We start from the raw sequence: 22707 nt of genomic DNA on the forward strand, positions 1-22707 counted from the left end.
GGGCTTCTCATTGCGGTGGCTTCTCTTGTTGTGGAGCACGGGCTCTAGGCGCATGGGCTTCAGTAGTTGCAGCACGTGGGCTCAGTAGTTGTAGCTCGTGGGCTCTAGAGCGCAGGCTCAGTAGTTGTGGTGCACGGACTTAGTTGCTCCGTAGCATGTGGGATCTTCCCAGACCAGGGATCGAACCCGTGTCCCCTACACTGGCAGGCGGATTCTTAACCACCGCGTCGTCAGGGAAGTCCCTCTCTACTTGTGTTTGTTTGTTTGTTTGTTTTTTAATTAATTAATTTATTTATGGCTGCGTTGGGTCTTCGTTGGTGCGCGCAGGCTTTCTCTAGTTGTGGAGAGCGGGGGCTACTCTTCGTTGCAGTGTGCGGGCTTCTCATTGCAGTGGCTTCTCTTGTTGCGGAGCACGGGCTCTAGGTGCGAGGGCTTCAGTAGTTGTGGCATGCGGGCTCAGTAGTTGTGGCTCGTGGGCTCTAGAGTGCAGGTTCAGTAGTTGTGGCACACAGGCTTTGTTGCTCTGCAGCATGTGGGATCTTCCCGGACCAGGGCTTGAACCCGTGTCCCCTGCATTGGCAGGCAGATTCTTAACTAGTGCGCCACCAGGGAAGTCCCCCTACTTGTGTTTTTAAGGCACACCAACTCCTCTGTGTAAGGCTCTCTTTTAATAATGAATTATTTTAATTATTCTTACTACTCAAAAGAAATTTCCACCACTGCCCAGCCAACCACTCAACCCCAAGATGCTGAGAGTGGGGACAAGGACAGAGCCCAATTCATATCATGGATTCTGGTCCTTGGGGTCACACTTGATCATGACTTTCAACCCCAATCCCTTTTTGGATGTTTCAAAGGCCTCCAGAGCTTTCTCCAGAGGAAACCGATGGGTGACCAAGGGCTTTACATTCACAGACTTTGATGCAAGCATTGAAATCGCCATCGGCCATCTGGAAAAGATCACAAGCATCACACTCAACCTTCAGGAGGGAAGAGGGAGGTCCCCAAAACTACCCAGCACAAGATAAGTTTGGCTACATTTGTTTGTAGCTCTGTGGTTCTGCAAGGTCACTTCTACAGGCCAACAATGGTGGAAAGGATCTTATGACTTATAATTCAGGAGTACAGAGTCTGTTCCCAAATGTCCCCCGCCTGTCTGCAATGTCTGCCATGAAGCCTAGGATTCCTTTGGCATGAAGGCATAAGGGATATGGAAGCCACTGTGAAAAGGCAGATAAGCCTTCAGTGGGGAAGCCCAGGATGATCCAATCATACCCTGTAGCAGCTTGGCTTGGCAGAGTTTACTGGAAAACTAGCACTCTGCTGAGGGAATGGTTACAGACTCTAAAGATGGGAGAAAGGGCCACTGGTGGGGAAGGTGGTCCTGGACAGAGTGCCCCAGCAGGGGAGAGGATGGACCCACAGAACATGAGGTGGGATTTATTAAGACCCTCTCACGTCCCAGGGTGGAACCTGGGGATCTGGAGTGAGAACCAAGGAACTTGAGTTCTTGCGGTTGTCCTATTTCTCTCCTTCTTCCCTTTAAAGGGGGAAAATGGAGATCTGGCCACTTAAAGAAATGGAAAAGAGAGGGCCTAGGCAATGAGTGGCAGATATCCAAGAAGAGCATGTTTCAAAATCCCCCTCCCTCCCTCTTTCCCTACAGCCCTGTCAGCTCTGCCCTCCCATTCTTTAACCACAAGTGAATGCTCTATCTTTGGATCCTTATTGTAACGCACGGCCGTCAGTGTGGCCAGGGAGTGCCCCTCATGAATAAACAGGCAGAGACTCTTGGTCCCAGAGGCCACGTAGGGCCTTCCCTGGACTTGCTGGCCACTCGCCACCCTGGCTCACCCAAAACATACTCACGTGTTGCAGTATCGAAACACACCCTTGATGTCCACCTCCCTGGTAGCTGCGTGCACTAGGGGCACACTGGTCATCTCAGAGCCCAGCCCCACAAGCACCAGTGTCCCACCAGATTGAGTGGCCTGAAGAAGAGGTAAGAACAAGAAAACCAAGAAGATGAGAAAATGCAGACCCCACTCACAGTAGCACTGTTGCCATACAAACAGGTAAGTAACCAAAAATTTCAGAGAGTATGACTCTTTCTATACTGCTGGACTCTTCAGCATGTTAACCAAACTCAACAGAGCAGCAGAGTAAACAATGTGTCCTTTAAAGATCCTGAAATAATACACTTACCAGTGGAGGCACAGTGGGAGCATCTTCTGCTGTCCACAACATCCCAGGAAACAGCAAAGGTTCTCCAGAGAGCAATGAGAATCTCCCCTACAACCAACGCTGACCCTTCAGCAGCCACTGAGCATCTTTCAAAGGTTACTAATTCAGGGGGCATCTCTGGTGGTGCAGTGGTTAAGAATCCGCCTGCCAATGCAGGGGACACGGGTTCGAGCCCTGGTCCGGGAAGACCCCACATGCCGCGGAGCAACTAAGCCCGTGTGCCACAACTACTGAGCCTGTGCTCTAGAGCCTGTGAGCCACAACTACTGAGCACAAGTGCCACAGCAACTGAAGCCCACGTGCCTAGAGCCCGTGCTCCGCAACAAGAGAAGCCCCCACAATGAGAAGCCCGTGCACCGCAACGAAGAGTAGCCCCCGTTCACCGCAACCAGAGAGAAGCGTGCATGAGGCAACAAAGATGCAACACAGCAAAAATAAAATAAATGAAATTTAAAAAAATAATAATTAAGAAAAAAAAAAAAAAAGCTTTACTAATTCAGTACCAGATGTTGGTGTCAGCCACTTCCTCCTCCAGAGTGCTCCCCACAAGACAGAGTGTCAAACCTCTAAGGGACCACCTTGTTGGTAAAAAAAAAAAACTACCAAGTACTATACCAATGGGGAGGGCTATAGGACTTCTGTGGTTTAAAAACTGCCTTATATGTGCAGGCTGGCAATTAGAAATTTTTGTTCCAGAGACATTCACCCAATGGCATCAGTCATAATGGATTCATCAGTTTCCTCTTTGAGTGGGCAGAGAGCAAAATTTTCCCCGACAATCTCCACATAACTTCACATGAGTGCTAGGCCTGCTTCAGAGATTTTGGGGGGTCATTGTGCTCAATGCTGTGAGGGACAGAAAAATGGACAATTCATTCATGCTAAGTTTTCATTACAGTTAACAGCAGAAAGCACTTACTGGGACCATTCTAAGTGCTAAACAATGGAGCAGTAAGACAGCAAACATCACAGCTTCTACCTCCGAGGGGAAGGATACACCCTGGAGAGAGGCCTGTAGTGTGGAGGTGACTCCCAGCATTTGTACTTTTGAGCTCTGGGACCCTAGACGGTGCTCTCTCAGCCATGGGTTCCTCATGTGTGAGAATAGGACGATGCCTCCCCCTCAGCAGGGCTCTTAGGGGTGACAGTCACAGTGGCTGGCACTAGGATGGGCTCAACGTTTGGCACGTTTTCTGTTTTTATTGGCGCGCAGTCACTTACAAATCATCTGTGACATATAAACACTGTTAGTAAGGGGGAGGGTATCTCACAACTGAAAAACATTGCTGTCCTCATTGGAAAAGTGTTGGGGGAGGGGTTCAGAATCGTGAGGGAGCCACAGAATACACTGAGAAAATTTCCAGGAAAACTGTTGCCCATTCAGCACTTCCTCTCCACCTGGTAAGGAGGAAGAGGAACCTCTTCCAAACTGGTCATCCCAGGCTGCCAGGAGGCCAGTAGCTTACTGACCACAGGCAAAGGAAATCTCAGACCACTGTTTTGTTGTTGTGACTTCTACACCAAGGAGATGACATCAATTCTATCCTAAGCATTTGCTATGTCTCCTCACGAACATTATCTAGACATCACATGGCAGAAAGGTGACTCTCAGGTATGTCCATAAGGTGCCTCCACCTAACCTGCCCCTTGGCAGAGTGACCTGCAGCATTCTACAGCACCTGTCATGCATGATGCTCCACTCCCCACTCAGGACAGGCACCGGCTTCAGGCTTCATAAGGCCCTTGGGTCACATTTACCTCCACGCCCACCTCAGGCAGCCTGGCAACTGGGCCCCCACCATCAACAGCTGGAGATATCAACTTGTTCTCAGATGCCCTCCAGGCAGGGCACAAGAGGAAGGAAGGACCTGCACTAGGAAGCCATGTCTTTTACTGCCTCTCTCTTGAGTGGGGGTCACTGACCTGCTGACAACTTGAAGACAGTAGACGCACCTTACTGGTCAAGCCCTCAAGGTGTCTGGCACAAAGCCAGGCACGAGGCAGGAACCCAAGACCTGCCATGGGTCGAACATAGCTCCATTGATCACACACAGACCCATCGCCCTCTGGGTTTTGGTTTCTCTTTGCCCCTTCCCACATGGTGACCACTGACTGTCTCGGACAGTGGAGCAGAGAGCTGGCTGATTCCAGCTGGAACAAGGTTAGGGCAAAAGTGGCACCTGCTCCTGGCTTTTCCCGCTGCTTCCTTGGCCCCCGGTGCCATATGCATCTTGGTAGGAGGAGGGGAAGGCAGCTCTGCCTGGGTGTGCCAGGCTTGAGGGCCGTGCCACACAGCTCGAGGGATCAGGTTTTCCCAGAATGTCTTGTATGGTGGACAATGCCCTTGTGTGTGACTGGCTGTGACTCAGAAGGAAGGAAGAAGCATGTGCTGCTGTGGGAAAGCAGTTTGGGAGACAGGGCAGGAGTGCCCAGCAGTGCCAGCTACCGATGCTCTCCCCAGCCCAGCCCCTCCCACCCTAGCACTGGTTCCTTGTCCCCTCTATCCCTTCCTCTCCGGAGGAGCCAGATGGAGTAAGAAAAGCCCAGGCACTGGAGCAGTGCGCTCAAGGCGAGTCACTGGGCCGCTCTCCTTGTAAAATGTGGAAAACGAGAACTCATTTTCAGGGCTATTATGCAGATTAGGCATCACGTTTATAAAGCACACAGCAGAGGACACGGCCCACAGTAGAGCTCGGAATCTAGCTCTTATTCTTTTCTTCCTTCTTTTCCTCGTACTTTGATTTGTCAATTCTATTCCTCCCTGCCCCTCCCCCTCCAACATCCCATAAATTACTGGTTGGTTGCTGAGGGGTAAATCAGGTATTAGCAGCTTATCTGTTCCTAGTTCTGGGAAAGGACAGTAGTAGACAGCTGTGACCCTGAAATATCATCTCACCTTTGTGACTAACTGAATTAACAACTGTTAGTTTGGATCAAAGACTACAGTTTTCCTCAATAAAACAAGATAGGGATTTCCCACACTCAACTAAGGCATGGTTCCTTGTTCCTCCTGTTGATTTTTTTTTTTACCAAGAGCACTATTTTCATGATCACAGATGTGATCATAGCAGCAATCCCATCCTAAAGGTATGGGTCACTTAACATCTTTCAAGGCCCATGTATATCTGTTACCTAGTTTGAACTTCACAGTAACCCAATGAAGATGTTAGGGAAATGTCACTACCTCCACAAGAGAGATAAGAAAGCAGTTAACAAGGAATTACCTGGTGGGGGGAGGGGTGGTCAACATAGCAAATCAGTGGAGAAGCTTGATCCTAGGAATCCTACTTGGTTCACTACCCTGCACTGATTCCCTGAAGCTGCCTACCAGCTTAGCTACCCTTATTCCACTCACGTATATGCCCGCCTGGATGGAGGTCTCCACCCCTGTGCACTCGATGGTAACTTCTGGCTTGCACCCCAGCAGGCCTTCCACTTTATTGGCAATTTCCTGAGGGCTCTCATTGGAGATCTGGAGAAGGAAATCAGCTCCAACTTCCTTGGCTTTAGACAACCGAGAGGCTGACAGATCTAAAGTTGAACAAAAGTTTCTTTCAAACTGAGAAACTGGATGGTGGATTAGGGAGAACAAATGAAGGTGCAGATTCCAATGGCAAGGAAGCTCTGGTGTAGTGATGGTGTCACTGAGCCCAACACACATACTCTCTAAACACACCCTCACACACAATCTCTTAGATAACTTCCCAAACATCCACATCCTTCTACATTCCCATACACCCCCATACATACCACACAGCTCTACACAGCTACACACATACTCTCTCACCTTCTCACACAAAACACGCAATGACACCCTTCTGCATCCCCACTCCCCTCAAATATCCACAACACCCCATACACCACACAACTCTACATGCTCACCCACACACTCTCACATATAACCGTTCCTCACACATACACTCTCAGATACATTATACACACACACATTCTCTCTCACAGATGCCTTCTCCACACACACACACCCTTCTATACCCCACACGCTTCCATACATACCACGCTGCTCCATACACACATACCCACATGTCCTGTCAGAGAACCCCTCCTCACACACACGAGTACCTGTCTCTCACTCATACCACACACATCACACATAAACATCCTCTTATACATCACATACCCCACTAACTCCACATCACACACACACACGCACACACACCCTCTGAGCTTGGTCAAACAAACCAAGGGCTGAAACTCTTCTTAGGACCAAGTGGGCAGTATAAGCATCTGAGGTCCACATATAAAGAGCCAGGTCCTCTTCTCTGCAGCAGCCACCCTCTCCCAGGAGCTTCAAAAGAGTCTCCTCCTCAGCCCTGACTTGGTCATCTCCTGGTGGGCTTTTCAACCCTGGAACCCAGAAGAAAAGAGCAGGAGCCTCTTTAGAAACCCACTACTCCAGGAAGGGAACAGGTCTCATGCCCCTGCTCCAAAACTGTAGGCCCAGCTGCTTCCATGCCAAGGAGATTTAAAAAGAAGAAAACCTTACCAGTCACCACCACTTGAGATGCACCCATTGCTTTGGCCACGAGCAAACTGACCAGTCCAATTGGCCCTAAATAAAGCAGGAAATAGGAGACATTTGTGAAATATTAAACACCAGCTCTCCCCCTTGTCTAGGCCATGGACAGGAACTGTATCTTTTGAGTACCTCTAGCATCTATCCCAGTGCCTAACATATAGTGAGACCTTAACACCTGTTTGTTGAATGCATGAGTAAATGAGTGCATGAGGGATTGTCCTCTACCTGGAATCTGCTCCCAGTGCTGGGCTCCTGTTCTCTCTTTGACCCCCTACCTTCTTAGAACCCATCATGCCTCCCCAAGGTGAGACGTATCCTTTCAGGTGCCCTCTGAGGACCACCTTGGAGGGTGTCCTAGGTTGACCCAGCTGCTCAGGCAGCTCCAGGATGTTCAGGTGCCTGAGAATCAGCCCAAAGACCACCTGCTTCCCCACTTTATAGGCACACTAGATGGTTTTAACACAAAAACCAGACCACAAATAAGGCTATGCAGAATATCTTTGAGGATTTGCTTTTCGGACACTCCCCTTGAGAATAATTTAGTGAGTTTGCCCAGAAAGCAAAACACTGAGAAATACCTGAAATAACCAACAAAGGGGTGATTAGTTAAGTAAACTACAGAAGGATACTACACAGCTATTAAAAATTATGTCATCTAACTCTTTTATCTAATGACATAGAAAAATGTTCATAATATATTAATTTTTTAAAAGAGTAGGTAAAATGAAGCATATTCAGGATGATCTCATGAATTAAACAAACAAAAACAAAAACCAAACTGAAATATTCTACACCAAAATGTTAACAGTGGTTCTCTCAGGCTGATGGGTGATGGGGCTATCAGTGAATTTTTGTGTGTGTGCACATGCGTGCAGGTGTGGTATGTATGTGGTATGTATGACTTAATTTCTTTTTTTATGGCAAAAAAGTATTACTTATGCAGAGTTTTTTAAAAAAAAATCTGTCACGTGAATCCTACAGTCTGCTGGCTCATTGAGGCAAGTCTGTTCTACACCCATCACCCTGCTTAGGAAGCCCTGTAGTCACTTATTTGGCCCTGACAAAGAAAATCAGTCACAAAGTGTATGAGGATTAACTCAAAATGGATTAATGACTTGAATATAAGACCTGAAACCATAAAACTCCTAGAAGAAAACATAGGCAGTAAGCTCCCTGACATCAGTCTTGAGTGTTGGGATTTGACACCAAAAGCAAAGGCAATAAAAGCAAAAATAAACAAGTGGGACTGTATCAAACTAAAAAGCTTCTGCACAGCAAAGGAAACATCAACAAAATGAAAAAGGCAACATGTTGAGTAGGAGAAAAATATTTGCAAATCATATATTTGATATGGGTTAATATCCAAAAATATATATAAGAACTTGCACAACTCAATAGCAAAAAAGCAATCTGATTGAAAAATGAGCAGAGGATATGACTAGACAGTTTTCCAAAGAATACATACAGATGGCCAAAATAAACATGAAAGGATGCTCAACATCACTAATCAGAGAAATGTAAATCAATACCACAAAGAGATATCACTGTACACCTGTTAGAATGGCTATTATCAAAAAGACAACAAGTAACAAGTATTGGTGAGGATGCAGAGAAAAGGAAACCCCTATGCCCTGTTGGTGGGAATGTAAATTGGTGCAGACACTACGGAAAACAGTGTGGAGATTCCTCAAAAATGATCCAGCAATTCTACTTCTACTCAGAAGTGGAATTTTATCCAAAGAAAACAAAAACTTACTCAAAATGTTATCTCCACCCCCATATTCACTGCAGCATTATTTACAATAGCCCAGATATGGAAGCCACCTAAGTGTTCATCAATGGATGAATAGGCAAAGAAAATGTGTGTGTGTGTGTGTGTGTGTGTGTGTGTGTGTGTGTGTGTGTGTATATATATATATATATGTATATATATATATATATATATAATATTCCATAGATACGGAGCTGAGCTCATAGATATGGAGAATAGATTGATTGCCAGAGGTGGTGGTGGCAGCAGTGAAATGGATGAAGAGGGTCAAAAGGTACAAACTTCCGGTTATAAAATAAATAAGTCCTGGGTATCTAATGTACAGCATGGTGACTGTTATGTTAATGTTATGTTAATACTGTATTGCATATATGAAAGTTGCTAAGAGAATAGATCTTAAAAGTTCTTATCATAAGAAAAAAAATTTTATAGCTGTGTGGCGACAGATGTTAACTAGACTTATTGTGCTGATCATTTCGCAATATATACAAATATCAAATCATTATGTTGTACACCTGAAACTAATATAATGTTATACGTCAGTTATACCTCAATAAAAAAATAAAAGTGTATGAGGAATACCAGATCACACCCACAAAGAGTGGAGTGTGTTGTTTGGGTCACCAGAAGCAGTTAGAAGCCTAGATGATTCAGTCTGAGGCTGCTAGGCTTGTTCAAGCGACTGGAAGCAGGGGAGGAAGAAGGCAGCTAGCTGCAAGCCAATGTGGGCAGAGTGCTGACTCACGGTGGGCTGGACCCCACTCCTTCTGCTGGTCATGAGCATGGGCTGCCTCATTCTGGAAGGACCAGGAGACCAGTTCTCTAGGATGATTTGAAAGTTCCAAAAGTTGCTCTTCCCTTTACTACCAAAAATATTTCCCTAGTTTCCTGTCAAGGGTTGAAAAATAATCCCAAATTGCATTCTTTAAGTGAACAAAAGGGTTATGTTGCCTAGGAAATAACATTGGTTACTACCATGCCTGCATATATTTATTTAGCAAAGTGCGTGTCATTGAAGGAATGGGACACTGTGATCCTCCCTAACCCTGAAAGATTCTAGGACCAATTTCAGCCCTTGGAGGGGGAATGAAATGGGCAGAGGGATCCCCACATTCCCCTTTAATGAACTCATAACCAGGGTGTCATCTGTTTCTTACCAGCTCCGCACACAAAGACCCTGTGCCCCAGGGTGACTCCAGCTCGCCGGCAGGCATGGATCCCCACAGACAGTGGCTCAATCAGGGCCCCTTCCTCAAAGGTGACATTGTCAGGAAGTCTGAGGAGTCATTCAACACACTTAGTTAGTCCCTCTGGGTTAACAACAATAACAATAGCTAATATTTATTGAGCTTTAATTTATGTGCTGGGCAAGGTGCTAAGTAATTTACATACATTCACTCATGTAAATCCTCAGAATAGTTCTGTGGTAGATATTATTATTCCCATTTTACAGACGAGGAAACCAAGCGTTGGAGGATTAAATGACTTGCTCCAAAAATTCAAAACCAGTGAGTATTGAGAGGCTTAAAGGGTTTGAACTGGAAGCCAGATACGTCTGATTCCAGAGCCCATATCATACTGCTCCCCTCTGAAAATGCTATCCAAGATAAAGCGTGGTGTGGCTGTCATTCATAACTGAAAAGTTCATTTCACAAGGGTTTAACTTAACACCATTCCAGCATTTCATCTGCTTCTCAAACTTATAACCTTTCTGGTTTCGTTTTAGCAAACAATCCAGACTATCAGCAGCTTTGCAAAACAGTGATTAGAAGCTGATTTCACTCTGTACATTGTCTCCCATATTACACGCTCCAGAAGAACCACATCTGATAGCAGCAGCTGCCTGGCTGTCCCTGGATTGGTTAAGCAGATTAAATGCTGTGTCACCTTTGCCACTGGGTTCTTGGTTTTCACTTCCCTGTCCACTGGCATCTTGACCCTCTTAACGATCCCACTGATGAAGACAGCAAATATTTGCATAATGCTTTACAGATTTAGAGAGCTTTCTCCTCCATATCTCATTTAATCCTCACCATGACCTTGTCAGGCAGGAAGGGCAGGCTTTGTTGTTGTTGGTTTTTTTTTTTGGCCACAAGGCTTGCAGAATCATAGTTGCCAGACCAGGGGTTGAACCCTGGCCCTTGGCAGTGAAAGCCCAGAGTCCTAACCACTGGACCGCCAGGGAATTCCCGGGCAGGCTTTGTTTTTACCTTTATTCTACAGAAGCAGAACCGAAGCAGAAGACATTAAGAGACTTGCCCAAGGTTACAAGGTTAGTGAGCAGAAGACCAAGACTTAAACCCAGATCTCCTGATTCCATACCCTCTGCCTGTCCCGCATCGGCTGCCTCTCGGTACAAGCAGCTCCGTAGTTAATATCTAACTTCTGCTAGCTCCTCACTGCCCAGTATTTATTCAGCACACCCACAACCTCCACACGCAAGAATGTGAAAACCCTCAAGTTCCAAAAAGAGAAAAAAGCAGCAGCCAAACCATGTGCTCATCCCCATGATCCTTCTGTCCCTGATCCTCCACAGAATAAATAACAAGGCCTGCATTCGGCCTGACTGGTGCCCACCACCCCTTTTTTCTTCCCTCCCCTCTGCTTCTCTCACATCATTTCCCACATGCCAATCCACTCTCTTGCTCTGACTGTTTTCATCATCCCTTCTACCCACCAAACCTATCCCATCAATTCCAAATAAGGTGGAAAAGTTTGAAGTGAAATAATGAAGATTCCCAAACTCTCTCCAGGACCCACAGTCACACACACTCTCTCCGACAGTCCTGCCTCTTCACATTTGGGCCTCCCCCAAAGCTGGTTCTGGGGCTAAACTGAGGGTGGCCTGTGGTCAGGAACTGTGTACTCCTCTCATCTTCTGCTCTGACTTCCCTTTGGAATAAGAATACCAAGGAGAAATGGGATTGGGGATGGTGATGAGAGAGGATTGTTACGTGGGAGATTATTCCACTGATTAGGCAGATGCTGCTTTATCACACATGCAGCCATAGCCAGAGTCCTGGGGTCCAGCCCTTTTGCCACTGACCTGGGGAGAGTTACTGGGTCCTCCTTCCCCAACCTTGTTCAGTGGAGGTTGAGGGAAAGGGGATGAGTTTCTTCCCGGCCCTAACTGTTCATGATTTTATAAACACCAGAAAATGACAAAGCAACTTGGTGGTTTTCACAATGGGATTCAGGAAATAGGAAAAAGGGTTAAAGAATGATCAAGAAGCCAAGGGGGAAGCAGGAAGACAGAAAGAAAATAAGGTGGGTCGGAAAATAAAGAAGGTGTGGCAGTGTGCAAATCCGCACAAAGAGAAACCAGAGAGAAGGGTGTAGATCCAAGGCTGGGCTGGGGACATAGATACAAAGTACCCCGGGAGAAGAGGAAAGGTAGGGGTCGCATGTCCCCTAGAGGCCTTCCACAGCCCTCCCCTTGCCATTGCCAACCAGAACACTTCCTCCCGCACCATTCCCTGCAAACCACTTGCGCCCCCGCCCCCCCCACCCCGATTCCCAGTGCAAGGCTCCTTTTCAGGCCTATCCCTGTAACATCCCCCAGATACAAGGTCATAGCTACGACACATCATGGCACTGTTTACTGAACTCCTCTTATGTGCCAGGCCTCGTGTTGAGTACTTGATATGCTTTTCCCACTGAATCCCATCACTAATTCTATGCATTTCATCATGGCGATGCTATTATTTCCATTGCACAGGAGATTGAGGTTACAAAGTTTAAGTGCCTTGCTCAAGGTCACACAGTTGGCAAATGGGAGAGACCAGTGGTTAGTCTCAAGCTTTACCACCATGCTCTTCTGCCTTCCACGAAACACTTGTTTGGCACTTTGACTTGGAAAGGACCCAGAAAAAGTGGGCAGATTCAGGAACCACTTGCTCAAAGGTGGACTCTGCGCAGGTAACCTGCTCTCTCCTAGAGTGCTGACTTAAACTCATCACGAGGTCCCTGGCCTGTGACTCCTCTCAAGACTTCCAGTAGGCACTAGAAAACTCAGATCTGTCAGACTGCCCCTGTGACTGGCACCTGGACTTCAAAAGACAAGCCCCATCCTGGCCAAAAGAGTCACTGCCGGGGCCAGGCTGGGGTAGGAGGAAAATGCGCCTGGTTGGTTCAGAAGGAAAGCAGCATCCCAGAGCTCCATGGGCTGGGGCCCATGCAGAAGTTATAGCACTCTGCTTCAGCCAGACACAACTTCCCCAAATCACTTTGAGAGTTGAGGTAGGGTAATGAGCACAGGGCAGGAGCTTGAGAATCACAGCCACCCCAGCTTGACTCCTGGCTCTGTTCTGTGTTCAAGCCAATTAGCCAGTTAGCCTTCTCCTGCCTCTGCTGACTCTCACACAACACTGCAATACTGGTGCCCACCTCGCCATTACAGTTATGAAAGTTAAATAAGGCATGCAAAGCACTTATTAGCACAAGGCCAGGCACATAATAAAAATAATTGTGGGGACATCCCTGGTGGCACAGTGGTTAGGAATCCATCTGCCAATGCAGGGGACATGGGTTCGAGCCCTGGTCCGGGAAGATCCCACATGCCGCAGAACAACTAAGCCCGTGAGCCACAACTACTGAGCCTGCGCTCTAGAGCCCGTGAGCCACAACTACTGAAGCCCGTGTGCCTAGAGCCAGTGCTCCGCAACACGAGAAGCCACCGCAATGAGAAGCCCATGCACTGCAACGAAGAGTGGCTCCCGCTCGACGCAACTAGAGAAAGCCCACGCACAGCAACGAAGACCCAATGCAACCAAAAATAAATAAAAAAACAAACAATAATTGTGACTTTATGTGCATTGCCTTATTTAATCTCCAAGTGATTAAAAGAGACTGAAGCAGAAGAAGGTTAAGTCATTTCCTCAAAGTCACTCACTAGGAGGGAGAGGATGCAGGGTCCCAAAGCTCATGTCCTGGCTCCACGCCACAGTAAACCCTAGTTGTTGCCAAGGTCTCTACTGTTACAAGATCTCTTTCTCGTGGCTGCAGTGGAAACCAATAATGGAGGACAACCACAATAAATTATCTCCAGGATGGCTGGAGAGGAGTGAGTGATTTCAGCAATGATTTTCTATTATTGCTCTAGGTGAGGGAAAGTTAGACTGAAAGACTAAAACCAAGCACTGTGAGTCAGTCTTAGCCCTAGTCAGGCTACCCTCCCTCAATGCCTCCAAGAAGGGCAGGCCTGCCAAGGGATGCCTCATGTCTAGAATTATGAGCTAAAAAGAATGAAGAAACCACTATAGGAAACTAGAAGAAAGAGCACCAAACAAACATTGGAGAAGAGGTCCCAGGTGGCACAGGTGGGCCATGGGCACTAACTTGTAGCAGAAGTTAGCATTGTGCTTGTAGAACCGGCAGAGGTTCCCGTCATCAGGGGGCGTGGCACAGAAGAAGATGGTTGGTGACAGATTGTATCGGCCAATCTTGCAGAATTCATCAGCTTCTCGGGGAGCACCAGGCTCGATGGCAACACGATCACCTGGGGGAAAAAAAAAAACACAGGCAGGGGCAGAGATGCTGTGAAGAGACACGTGCTCATGGACAGATGCCAGCAGGGGAATCTGGCCGAATGAGCCTCCCTGCCCGCTGGGGACCCAGGGTACTCCAGGCAAGCCCAGCCCATTAGTGCTTCCAAAGGAAATACCAAATGCAGCACATACACTCTGGAAGAAAATGACCAGTCCACCTCTCCATAGGCTGGTTTGGCCTGTCTGCTCTTTTATTGGCTCATGGAACAAGCCAACTTGCCCCTCCAGCTCCACAGCCACCTCCCAGCTTGGGAAACACACAACCAGTCCCATCAAGCCAGGTTTAGTTCCCATTTCAAACTGCTGCGAAAGAGGTGGCTAGTGTGTGGAATTTGCAGGCATGTTTTTCTTCACCTGTTTTGATAATATGCTGAAGGGAGTCATAATGATGGCATGTTTTATGTTCAGTCTCCTAGACAATAACTGATTCCTGGTTAGCAGAACCACTAAGGCAAATGACCCACAGAGGCCTCAGACTCTGGTACAGCAGAGTAACATTCAGGCTTGTGAATGGCCAGCTCTATTGTACTTCTATTCTGTGTCTCCCTACGCCCACATGGAAACCAAGCTTTAGAATGGCTCTTCCATCTTCTTAGTATGAAAATTTTCAAACGTGCAGCAAAGTTGAAAGAACTGTATGGTGAACACCCAGATGTTCTCAACTTGGTTTCTTCAATTAACATTTAGCTACAAATTAATCTGAAACTTAACCTTCAAGGTAACTGGGACAATATGCTTGTACAAGTGTTTGCTCCCCTTTGCTTTTATCATCAGTGTACCTCCGTAATCCCCTTCCAGCCTGATTCACTTATCTTGTTATGAGAATAATGTGTAACTTTGTGGCTGAAGACTTGCAAAGAATGAAGATAATGGGAACTTTTATTCTCAAAATAGTGACATATTACCTGTAGCCACAGATTCAATATCAGCCCTGAGAATAAACATCCTTGGTACTTAAAAAAAAAAAAAATTTAGCTACATTCACTTTATCACATATCCATCCCATCTATCCATCTCTCTTCCATCCATCAATTCATCTTCTTTTCTAATGCATTTCAAAGTAGGTTGCACACATGGGTACATGTCACTCAGCTTCCTATCATTATACTTCAGCTTGCATATCATTAACTAGAGTTCAATACTTGTTTATGGTTCCTTATTAAGGTAAAATTTAGATGCTGACAAAATGCACAAATATTAAGTAGATCATTAGATGAAGCTGATAAAGGCATTCACCTGTGTAATGTAAACGCCCATCAAGACAAAGAACATTAACACTACCTCAGAAATTTCATTCCTTCAAGTCCCTTCCCAGGCAATCCCCACCCCCACCCCCAGAGGGTGTACTAACAGAGTTAGGGCCCACCTGTGCCTGAGGACTGTGTTAGGAGCCTGAGAAGAACCTGTGAGAGGTCTGCCCTTCACCAAGCAGAGACATGTTAAGCTATTTTTGTAAGTCTTTTGTGTTAAAACGACTTACCGGATAGTGTAGTCCTGGTATGTAGTAAGTACACATTAAAAGTACTGGTAGTGAGGGTGATTGTAGTAGTAGTAATATATAGTAGCATTAATAACAATTTTTATTGAATTTATCATTATTATAATTATCTGAGCTGGTACTATCACAGAGGAAATTCAAACAATAAGATAAAAAGGCAGGAGGGTGTGACCAAGACGGCAGAGTAAGAAGAACCTGAGCTCACCTTCTCCCATAGGCACACCAAAATTACATTTACAGAGCAACTATCAATGAGAACTAGCAGAAAAGATTTTCCACAACTAAAGATATGAAGAAGGAACTACAACAGATGGGTAGGAGTGGCAGAGATACAGTATAGTCAAGACCTACACCTGTGGGTAGGCAACCCACAAACAGGAGAATAATTACATATGCAGAGGTTCTCCTCCAAGAGAATCCAAGGTCAGAGCCCCACATCGGGCTCCCCAGCCCAGGGGTCCTACACTGGGAAGACGAATCCCCAAAACATCTGCTTTGAAGGCCAACAAGACTTTTGTACAAGAGAGCCAGAGGGGGCTGTAGGAAACAGAGACTTCACTATTAAAGGGTACTCACAAAATCTCACACACTGAGACCCAGCACAGAGGCAGTAATTTGAAAGGCAGCTGGGTCAGAACCACTTGCTAATCTTGGAGAGCTTCCCAGAGAGGCAGGAGGTAACTGGGACTCCTTCTGGGAGCATAGATGGTGGCGGCAGCAATTTGGGGCAGCCTGTTCTACCACAAGAACACTGGTGCTAACAAGTGCCATTTTGGAGTTCTCCCTCTTGCTTATTAGTGCAAAGGGCTTACGTGCCCACCAGTCAGTCAGAACCAGTCCCAGGACCCCACAGGCTGCACAGCCAGCCATGCCAGGACTCAGCCTCAGCTACCAGTGGCCGGCAGCCTCGGCACAAAGCAGGGCATGGCCTCCAACTAGGCCAGGGACCAGACCCACCAACCCACAGTAGTCAGCATGCCACAACAGAAGGCCCCATGCAGCCCACATAGGTGACACCCTTCTGGTGACCAGAGGGAGTGTGCTGCTGGCCCCATAGTACATCTCTTACATCAGTCTAATTCTCTAAGATTGGGAAATGAAACTGATCTAACTAATGTATAGGAATAAAAACAGAATTAGGCAAAATGAGGCGGTAGAAGAGTATGTTCTAAACAAAGGAACAAGATAAAACCTCAGAAGAACTAAGTGAAGTGGAGATAAGCATCTACCCAATAAAGAGTTAGTTCAAGGTAATGATCATAAAGTTGCTCAATGAACTTGGGAGATGAATGGATGAACACAGTGAGAAGTTTAACAAAGAGTTAGAAAATATAAAGAAGAACCAAACAGAGCTGAAGAATACAATAACTGAAATAAAAAAAAAATACACTAGAGGGGCTTCCCTGGTGGCGCAGTGGTTGAGAATCTGCCTGCTAATGCAGGGGACACGGGTTCGAGCCCTGGTCTGGGAAGATCCCACATGCCGCGGAGCAACTAGGCCCATGAGCCACAACTGCTGAGCCTGCGCGTCTGGAGCCTGTGCTCCACAACAAGAGAGGCCACAATAGTGAGAGGCCCGCGCACCGCGATGAAGAGTGGCCCCCGCTTGCCGCAACTAGAGAAAGCCCTCGCACAGAAACGAAGACCCAACACAGCCAAAAATAAATGAATAAATAAATAAATTAAAAAAAAAAAAAGGATAGAGCCAAAAAAAAACTTAAAAAAAAAATACACTAGAGACTCTGGTGGGGCTAATGGTGGACTCTAGGAGGGCTCACGTCAAGGATTACTTTCCAGAACTTCTGCTGCCAGTGTCCTTGTCCCCATGGTGAGCCATAGCCACCCCCTGCCTCTGCAGGAGACTCTCAAACACTAGCAGGGTAATATGGAAAATCAAAAACTGTGCTGTACCCCTACAATCTTCCCTTGAACTCCCTCCCAAATTTCCTTATAATAGTTTTAGAAGATTTGCCTTTCTATATAAAGTTATTTACTACTCCATCTGACTTTTATTTTCATGTAGGATATGAGGTGGAAGTATACATCATTGAGTTGGGACTTTTCTTATTTTTCATATAAGAATCGAATGCTATAAACTTCCCCCAGACACTACTTTAGGCACATCCCACAACTGTCATTGTTTTTTTATTACCTTTAATTTCAAAAAAATTTCTTTTAGTTTCCTTAGTGACTTCTTCTTAGACATGTGGTTTACCTAGATGAGTGTCATTTAATTTCCACATATTTGGGAATTTTCCAGATATCCTTCTGTTATTGATTTCTAGTTTAATTCCATTATGATCAGAAAATGTATTTTGTATGACTTAAATTCTTCTAAATTTGTTGAGGTTTTATTTCCCAAAACATGTTCTATCATGGTGAATGTTCTATGTGTACTTGAAAAAAAATGTGTATTCTGCTGCTTTTAGGTGGTATGTTCTAAAAATGGCAATTAGGTCAAGTTGACTTTAGTGTTATTCAGGTGTTCCGTATCCTTTCTGATTTTTCCATCTTCCTGTTTTATCAGTTTTTTAGAGAGGAATACTGAAGTCTCCAACTATAAATTTAGACGTATCTATTTCTCCTTTCATTCTGTAAGTCTTTCCTTGGTATATTTTGAAGTTTTACTGTTAGGTACATCAATATAGAATTATTATGTCTTTCTGGTGAATTTTTGTAACACTTCTCTTTATCCCTTGTAATATTCTTTGTTCTGAATTTTATGTTTTATGATATTAATATAGTCACTCTGGCTTTCTCTAGAGTAGTGTGTGCATGCTAACATTTTGTATATTTTTATTTGTAATCTATTTAAATATTTATATTTTAAAATGGGTTCCTTATAGACAGCATTTTTTAATATGATCTGACAATGTTGAAACAGAGCAGGACCCTACTATGGTCCTTCCCCCCATGTCCTCAGCCTGCCTTTTGTCTGTGGAAAAACTTTAGCCAAAGAATAAGTTTAATCAGAGAAGTGAGAAAATGCAGAAACAAAGGAAAACAGTCAAAGGAGAACAAATAATAATAATTTAGTCATTAAGCATACTCAAGGACCTTTAGTTCCTTCTCAAGGGCTATAGATAATATTCTGAGCCATATCCTGTGAGCTGTCTTATAGATACTGAAACCCCCTTCCAGGTGGAAAAAATTAACTACATGATGACCAGACTGAAGCCATGACATAAGCTGCCACAACTCCAAGAACTGGCTTCAAGGAAATGGGAACAAACCAACCCTGGAACTGAAGACTAAATGCACTTAAATCAAGACGACCCTGATCAGACCACCTCATGATTAGTTTCAAGATGACTGTCAGAGCTGACTGTGCTGCTTTTGCATGTAGCCCCCTCCCTCTGTCTATAAAAGCTGTAGCCAACTGATTGTCAGAGGGAGTAGTCGGCCTTTGGACAGGCGTCTGCCCCTCCCCCCCACCCCTGTTGCTGGCATCCAAAATAAAGCAAGCTTTCCTTTCCACCAAAAAGAAAACAAAACAAAACAAAAAAACACTAGACGTAATCAACAGATTAGATGATACAGAGGAATGGATCAGTGAGCTGGAAGACAGAGTAGTAGAAGAAAAAAAAATTATTTAAAACAAGGATAGTTTGGGACTTTCCAGGTGGCGCAGTGGTTAAGAATCTGCCTGCCAATGCAGGGGACACAGGTTCGAGCCCTGGTCCGGGAAGATCCCACATGCCGTGGAGCAACTAAGCCCGTGCGCCACAGCTACTGAGCCTGTGCTCTAGAGCGCACGGGCCACAACTACTGAGCCCACGTGCCTAGAGTCCATGCTCTGCAACAAGAGAAGCCACCGCAATGAGAAGCCCGCGCACTGCAACGAAGAGTAGTCCCCACTCGCCGCAACTAGAGAAAGCCCTTGTGCATCAACGAAGACCCAACTCAGCCAAAAATAAATAAATAAATAAATTTACTTATTTAAAAAAAAAAAAACAAGGATAGTTTAAGAGATCTCTGGAACATCAAGCATACTAACATTCACATTATAAAGGTTCTAGAAAAAGGAGAGAGAAAAAGGCAGAGAATTTATTTGAATAAATGATAGCTGAAAACTTCCCTAACCTGGGAAAGGAAACAGATATGCAGGCCCAGAAAGTACAGACTCTCAAACAAGATCAACCCAAAGCAAAAATTAAAGAGAAAAGGAACTAGTGACACACAAGGGAACTCCTATGAAACTATCAGCTAGCTGACTTTTCAGCAGAAACTCTGCAGACCAGAGAGGAGTGGCATGATATATTGAAAGTAATGAAAGGGAAAAATCTACAACCAGGAATAAGAATATTCTACCTGGCAAGACTATCATTCAGATTTGAAGCAGAGATCAAGAGTCTTCCAAACAAGCAAAAGCTAAAAGAGTTCAGCACTACTAAAATGGCTTTACAAGAAATGTTAAAGGGACTTCATTAAGTGGAAAATAAAACCACAACTAGACATTTGAAAATTATGAAAGGAAAAATGTCATTGTTAAAGGCAAATATACAGTAAAGATAGTAGATCAATCACTCATAAAGACAGGAGGAAGGTTAAAAGACAAAAGTAGTAAAATCATCTATATCCATAATGAGAAGTTAAGGGATACACAAAACAAAAATATGTAAAATATGATGTTGAAAACATTGAACATTGGATTGGGGGAGTAAAAATGCAGGATTATTAAAATGCATTTAAACTTAAGAGATCAGCAACTTAAAATAATCATGTGTATATATATATAGGTTTTTATGTATATAAGTATCTATGTATATCCTGATATCTGGTCTCCTCAACTAAACTGAAGCATCCAGGGATCATATCTTCTCAATTTTCTATATCCCCCAAAGCACTGGGCACAAGGCTGGACCCATTGTAGATGCTGATTAAGCGCTTGTTATAACTTAAATTTAGAGAAGCCCACTTCCTATTATGACTTATATTTAGAGACCTTGTCCCACAGGTAAGAACCAATCAGTGGCTGTTGGAAGCTATGAACCTTCCACTTTGGGATAACCCTGCAAAACTTCAGGGGCTTTCTCGACTTCACTGATGATAAATGGAGGGCCTGACCTAACATTCCCAAATGAGACACATGTCTAGCTTCTTCAGAGCTAGTGGATCCCTCACCATGCAGCCAGGCTCAGAGAGCCTTATAACACAGGATGGAACCTCCTGAGAACTCCCTCCTTCCCCCAAATAATCCATCATCTCCAGGCTATTCAGTGGCCTCATCAGGAAAGGAAGGTTAAAGCCAACAGCTGGCTATTCTAAGACAGCTTGGATTTAATCCACTTAGTTGGGGAACATCACAATCTGCCACAGCTGAGAATTCCTCCCTGAATTAAGCAAATCTAGAAAAATATTGGTGGTTTCCCAGTCATCCAATAAGGTCAGTGCTGCACAGAAGGCCCTGGTTCTTAGCATGTAGAGGCATTCTGTGGTTCCTGTGGCTGGAACGTTTTTCCCCTCCCCTTTACTTGGCTTATTTCTTACTTGCCTTCAGGTGTTGAACTAATTGTCCTTCCTCAGACAAGCCAGGGGTCTGGAGGGTAGTATACACTGATCGCACCCTGTATTCTCCTCTGCTGCCCTCAACACAATTTTGATTAATTTACTGTCTGTCCCAGCTGCCTTCTCCTGCAGAACATAAGATCCATGTGTGTAGGAACTGAGACTGTCTTGTTCATTGCTGTATCCCCAGTGTTTAACAGAGGGCCTGACCCTGAGAAATCATGTACAAATATTTGTGTTGAATGAATAAACAAATCCATTGGCTGAAGAGCTTTGCTGACCTGGTTTTAGGTGTTTGACCAATGATCCCACTTTTATGACTGTTCCTGAGGCTTCATGCCCCAGCACCATTGGCTTTTTCACAACAAAATCTCCAATTCGACCATGCTGCCAGTAGTGGACATCTGAGCCGCAGATTCCAACAGAATGCATCTTCAGCAGCACCTCTGATAAGATAAAGGAGAAGGAAAAAACAAGTGAGGGAGGGAAGGACCTCTCTGCCCCTCTGAGGCACCCTGGCGTTTTTCCTCTGGATGAAGGAGAGGGCTTGGTTTCAAAGGCCAGGTACAAAATTTAGATCACAGAGAAAAACAAGCTAAACAGCAACCTTGATTAAGTCTTGTAAGGCAAGAAAGCTTCCACAGAGCAAAATAATTGCATGTGAGGGCTAATTCTATGCATCAACTTGGCTTGGATATGGTGCCCAGTTGTTTGGTCAAATGCTAGATGTTGCTGTGAAGGTATTTTTTAGATGTGATTAACATTTAAGCACATCTATAGCTTTACAATAGTCAAGATACGGAAACAATCTAAGTGTCCATTGATGGATGAATGGACAAAGAAAATGTGGCATATATACACAATGGAATATTAGTCATAAGAAAAGGAAATCTTGGGACTTCCCCGGTGGTGCAGTGGTTAAGAATCCACCTGCCAATGCAGGGGACACGGGTTCGAGCGCTGGTCTGGGAAGATCCCACATGCTGCGGAGCAACTAAGCCCATGCGCCACAGCTACTGAGCCCACGTGCCACAACTACTGAAGCCCACGCACGTAGAGCCCGTGCTCCTCAACAAGAGGAGCCACCGCAATGAGAAGCCCGCGCACCGCAACGAAGAGTAGCCCCCGCTCGCTGCAACTAGAGAAACCCCGCGCGCAGCAACGAAGACCCAATGCAGCCAAAAATAAATAAATAAATAAATAAATAAATATTTTAAAAAAAGGAAATCTTGCCGTTTGCAACAACATGGATGGAACTTGAGAGCATTATGCTAAGTGAATAAGTCAGAGAAAGACAAATACCTTATGATCTCACTTATATGCGGAATCTAAAACCAAAACCAAAACCAAAACAAAACAAAAACCTACCAAGCTCCATAGATACAGAAAATGGTGGTTGCCAGAGGCAGGGAGTGGAGGGTGGGTGAAATGGGTGAAATGGGTGAAGGAGGTCAAAGGGAACAAACTTCCAGTTATAAATCAGTCATAGGGAGGTAATATACAGCATAGTGACTATAGTTAATAATACTGTGTTGCGTATTTGAAAGTTGCTAAGAGAATAGATCTTAAAAGTTCTCGTCGGGACTTCCCTGGCGGTCCAGTG

General features: G+C 45.1%; 1 protein-coding gene across 2 annotated transcripts in view; it reads right to left on the reverse strand.

The window, feature by feature from the left end:
- Positions 1–655: 655 nt before the first annotated feature.
- SORD (sorbitol dehydrogenase) overlaps positions 656–22707 on the reverse strand; it is a 34961-nt gene continuing 12909 nt past the window's right edge. The window contains exons 3-10 of one of the 2 annotated variants that reach the window (XM_061182193.1): positions 21386–21550; positions 13890–14049; positions 9710–9828; positions 6749–6814; positions 6445–6609; positions 5600–5775; positions 1870–1991; positions 656–950 (exon numbers count right to left, since the gene is read on the reverse strand). In XM_061182193.1, coding sequence (XP_061038176.1) covers positions 785–950; positions 1870–1991; positions 5600–5775; positions 6445–6609; positions 6749–6814; positions 9710–9828; positions 13890–14049; positions 21386–21550 — 1139 coding nt within the window. In that variant the 3' untranslated portion in view covers positions 656–784. The remainder of the gene's footprint in view (positions 951–1869; positions 1992–5599; positions 5776–6444; positions 6610–6748; positions 6815–9709; positions 9829–13889; positions 14050–21385; positions 21551–22707) is intronic. The other variant, XM_061182194.1, reaches the window with a different exon arrangement.

The sequence above is a fragment of the Eubalaena glacialis genome, chromosome 2, assembly GCF_028564815.1.
Source record: "Eubalaena glacialis isolate mEubGla1 chromosome 2, mEubGla1.1.hap2.+ XY, whole genome shotgun sequence".
Taxonomy (NCBI): domain Eukaryota; kingdom Metazoa; phylum Chordata; class Mammalia; order Artiodactyla; family Balaenidae; genus Eubalaena; species Eubalaena glacialis.